The 3976-nt window shown below is 49.4% G+C and overlaps 1 protein-coding gene across 1 annotated transcript in view; it reads left to right on the top strand.

Annotated features, from left to right (window-relative positions):
- LOC104531096 (protein scribble homolog) overlaps positions 1–3257 on the top strand; it is a gene marked incomplete at its 5' end in the record, with an annotated part of 20234 nt that extends 16977 nt beyond the window's left edge. The window contains one exon of the mRNA XM_010175884.2: positions 3084–3257. Coding sequence (XP_010174186.2) covers positions 3084–3257 — 174 coding nt within the window. The remainder of the gene's footprint in view (positions 1–3083) is intronic.
- Between the last annotated feature and the right edge of the window lie 719 nt (positions 3258–3976).

The following is a 3976-nucleotide window of genomic DNA, read 5'->3' as shown; positions in this document are numbered from 1 at the left end:
GAGATGGAAGAAATGTAAAAAAAAAAAACCCCAAAAAAACAACAAAGGGGGCTGAGGTGGAAAGTTCAGTTCCTCTTTGCTGTGCACTGAGGAATGAGAAGGTTGAAGAAAAGAAATGCATATTTCTGGGAGTGTTGGGTAACCCTGAAGGAGCAGAGGCCTCAGGAATCTGTGGAGTGCTGTATATGACCCTTGGAGAGAGGGAGGAGGATCTAACCCAGGACACTGTGCCATTGTGTGAGAAAGGTGGACTGGAGCTAATGATTTTGTGCAGTCCCCACTATAGAATCCACATACAGCACTTTGGGATTTCAGAAAGGGGCAGGTGGCACTAGAGGGTCCATGAAGCCCCTGGCCTGTGTATGGTGTTCTGTGCCAAAGTTTAAAGCCTTGTGTCTTGCTGCCTTAGCTTGTCTTCTGCCTGTGATTCACTTCCTGAATGTGTTTCCAAGTTTTCAGCAGGCTTGCCTGATCCTTTGGGTCACTGAGCTTTCTGCAGGCAGTCTTTCCAAGGAACTGCTGGAGGCAGAGTGCTGCTGCCACTGGCAAGAGGCAGAAGCTGTTGTCAGTACTAACGGTTTGTGTGAAGGTTTCTTCCCTTAGGACAGTACCGTGGTACCAGACCCATGCACTACATGAGAGCGCTGGCCTGGTTGTCTCTGTGAACTTGGTTCTTTGCTGCTCCCTCAAGTGTAAAGTGGAGGCTCTTCTTTTCTTTTTTTTGGAGTAAGACTTTCTGGGAGGGAGATGATAAATCCTTTCCCCTTCAGGTGAAACGTGAGCTGGCTCAGATGTGGTCCACTGTTAGTGTGTCTTGAAGATTTGTCCATCTTAGTTCTAGATCACTGAAGAACATACTGATGTTTCTTGTGTTTCTCTTTTATCTAGCTCTTCTGTCACTCAGAGGCAAAACTTAGTATAACCAGGTGCTTCCTGATCCCTCATTTGGGAAATCACTGCCCTTGGTCCTTCTTTCCAGCTGTTAGACATCATGTCCTGTTTGCAGAGTTTTCTTGCTCCTCAAGGTGCAGTGACTCATGAAACCTCAGTCTTTTATCAGGAAACAGTCTGCCTCCCTGTTCCTTAGCTCCACCTGCATCTGATGGAAGTGCCTAGAACTTCTCTGTGGTGGCTGGAGGGGGTAGCTGGTGAGAGGCCCCAGGTTTTCTCTGGTGTCCCTGCAGTGCAGTCTCCTTTGTGCCAGATCCGTTTTCTCACTGTATAAAGCAATGTGGTAGTGCAGCTCCCAAGGGCAAGCGTGCTAGATATCCACAAGACAGGTGATGGTGGCTGAAGTTGCCTCAGAGCAGACCAGCTTTGGGAAGCAGTTGATTGTCCTACAGCTCTGGGGGAGTGCTCAGCTCAGTGGACAGTTGCTGTCCTCTCCAGTCAGTGATACTCTGTCATTTTAGTGGAATCATGCTGAACACGTACTGGGGCTGTAGCTCATGTGGAAGATTCAGTCTCCAGAAACATCAGTGAAAGCAAACTGTGGGACTGAGGCTGAGGGTGCTGTAGGGGAGAGCTGAACTCGGGCACTGCGCAGCTGGGACACCTCAATCATGCTGAGAGCAGTGCCCTTGCCATCTCTCCTAGTGTGTCATAGAATGGCTTGGGTCGGAAAGGACCTTAAAGATCATATAGTTCCAACCCCCCTACTGTGGACAGGGTTGTCAACCACTAGATCAGGCTGCCCAGCGCCCCATCCAATCTGGTCTTGAATGCCTCCAGGGATGGGGCATACACAGCTTCTCTGGACAACCTGTTCCAGTGTCTCACCACCCTCTGGGTGAAAAATTTCCTCCCACTATGTAACCTAAATCTCCCCTCTCTCAGTTTAAAACCATTTCCCCTTGTCCTGTCACTCTCTGCCCATGTCTAAAGTCACTCTCCCTCCTGTTTCTAAGCTCCCTTCAAGTACTGGAAGGCTGCAATGAGGTTTCCCTGGAGCCTTCTCTCCTCCAGGCTCAACAAGCCCAGCTCCCTCAATCTTTCTTCAGCAGAGAGGTGCTCCAGCCCTCGGATCATCTTCCTGGCTCTCCTCTGGACCCGTTCCAACAGCTCCACATCTTCCTTGTGTTGGGGGCTCCAGGCCTGGACGCAAGACTCCAGATGGGGCTTCCCAAGAGCAGAGTAGAGGGGGACAATCCCCTCCCTCACCCTGCTACCTACCCCTCTGTTGAGGGGACAGGACACAGTTGACCTTCCAGGCTGCAGTTGCACAACTGCTGGGTCCTGTTGAGCTTCTCATTCACCAGCACCCCAAGTCCTTCTCAGCAGGGCTGCTCTCCATGAGTTCTTCTCCCACTCTGTCCACATCCCTGGGATCGCCCTGACCCAAGTGCACAACCTTGCACTTGTCCTCACTGAACCTCATGAGGTTCTCGTGGGCCCACTTCTCAAGCTTGTCCAGGTCCCTCTGGATGGCATCCCTTCCACCTATGGGATCAACTGCACCACCCAGCTTGGTGGGTGGAGGTCATCATGTGCCTCTCAGTGAATAGGTGGAGGGCAACAGGAGAAATACTCAAGAACTTAAAGACTACTTAGCATCTGAGTAGAGAATTAGCTTGGGAAGTGACTGATCCCAGAAATAGCATCTGCCTGCTGTTTCCAGGGTGGATTTCATGTCCTTACGAAGAGGCTGTTATAGCTGAACCAGTGGGCTGATGAAATCAAGCAAGACCATTGCAGGGGCAGAGCCTGGTGCCCCTCTAACAGCACGATTTAAGTTCATAATGGTGCTATCACATTCATTCTATAATTTTTACAGCTCTTGGAGAGAAGGAGCTACTGATTATGTGTTCCTTAAGCCTAAACCATAATCTTGAGCCGAAGACTAACCTTGCCAGAGTAAAGCTGGAGACATCTGCCTAACTTCTGTCAGCACCAGGGTGTAGGGAGCCTGGTCCTATGTATGCAGCTGGTACTTCCAGAGCTCCATAAGCTGTTGGTGCCAGTGGGACTCTCCTGCAGTGAAAGAAATGATTTTGTTAAAGCACATGATACCTGATAGTGGGTATCTGGATTCCACCACTGACTCTGTTCCCAATGATTTGTCTCAGTTTCCATCTGTGCTGCAGAAATGGCGGTATCTGGGTTCTAGGGAGGCTTTTGGAGGAGAAAAGAAGCACACTGAGCTGCTGTTTGAAGGCACGAGGTTGTACCTGAAGTCTGTCTGTTTTCAGATAACTTTTGAAGAAATAGTCCAGAAAGAGCTGCTGGGCAAGTTGAAGACAATAGTGGAAAGAGGGTGACAAATTCTATTTAAGTGACCGATGCTTCTTTGTCTGCAGTGATGGCCAATGTCATCCTTCTGTGCTTGCCCAGGCTTAACCCACCTTCTGCAGAGCATGTGAAAATACAGGAGTCATGCAGGGCTCTGCACTGGCAGAACTTGTGCTGACTGAGGACCTTTATAGGCTTTTGCTTTTCCTGTGATGCTTTCTCCCAGCTGCACAAGGCTGTTTAGAAAGGATATGCTGCTGATTTCCCTTTCTAGGAAAAAGCTGGGCTTAGATGAACATCCTCTTAGATGAACATCATCTTAGATATTCAAAGCACCTTGACTTCCTTGCTGGAGGGTGGAAAAGACACTGTCAGCTGCTTCTGCTCAGATGTCGTATCCTGTCGCTCTGGAGTCAGAAGCGAGTCAAGTCTTCTCCTTAAAGGAGTCTTTTCCTGTGCAAATTGCTCAGAAATACTGTGTTTGAATGTAGGCCTCACGCTTGGCACCACAATTACTGTTGGCCAGAGGCAGACCTTGACAACACAGCTTGGTCTAGTGTTAAGGGGGCTCAACTTGGACAAGGTTGGCCCACTTAGTGCATAGCATGGGGATGCTCTGCTGTCATGAGCAGTCCTGTTCACCTCTGTGATGCTGCTGCAATGCTGCCTTTGGACATCTGTGCCTTGGCCTGTTTTTATTGTTTGCTGAGTGAGGCCACGTACTCATCAGGACATTGTCAGGCCTTGA

This window comes from Antrostomus carolinensis, unplaced genomic scaffold (genome assembly GCF_000700745.2).
Source record: "Antrostomus carolinensis isolate BGI_N321 unplaced genomic scaffold, ASM70074v2 scaffold22219, whole genome shotgun sequence".
Classification (NCBI taxonomy): Eukaryota; Metazoa; Chordata; class Aves; order Caprimulgiformes; family Caprimulgidae; genus Antrostomus; species Antrostomus carolinensis.
This window is presented reverse-complemented; position numbering and strand designations above follow the sequence as displayed.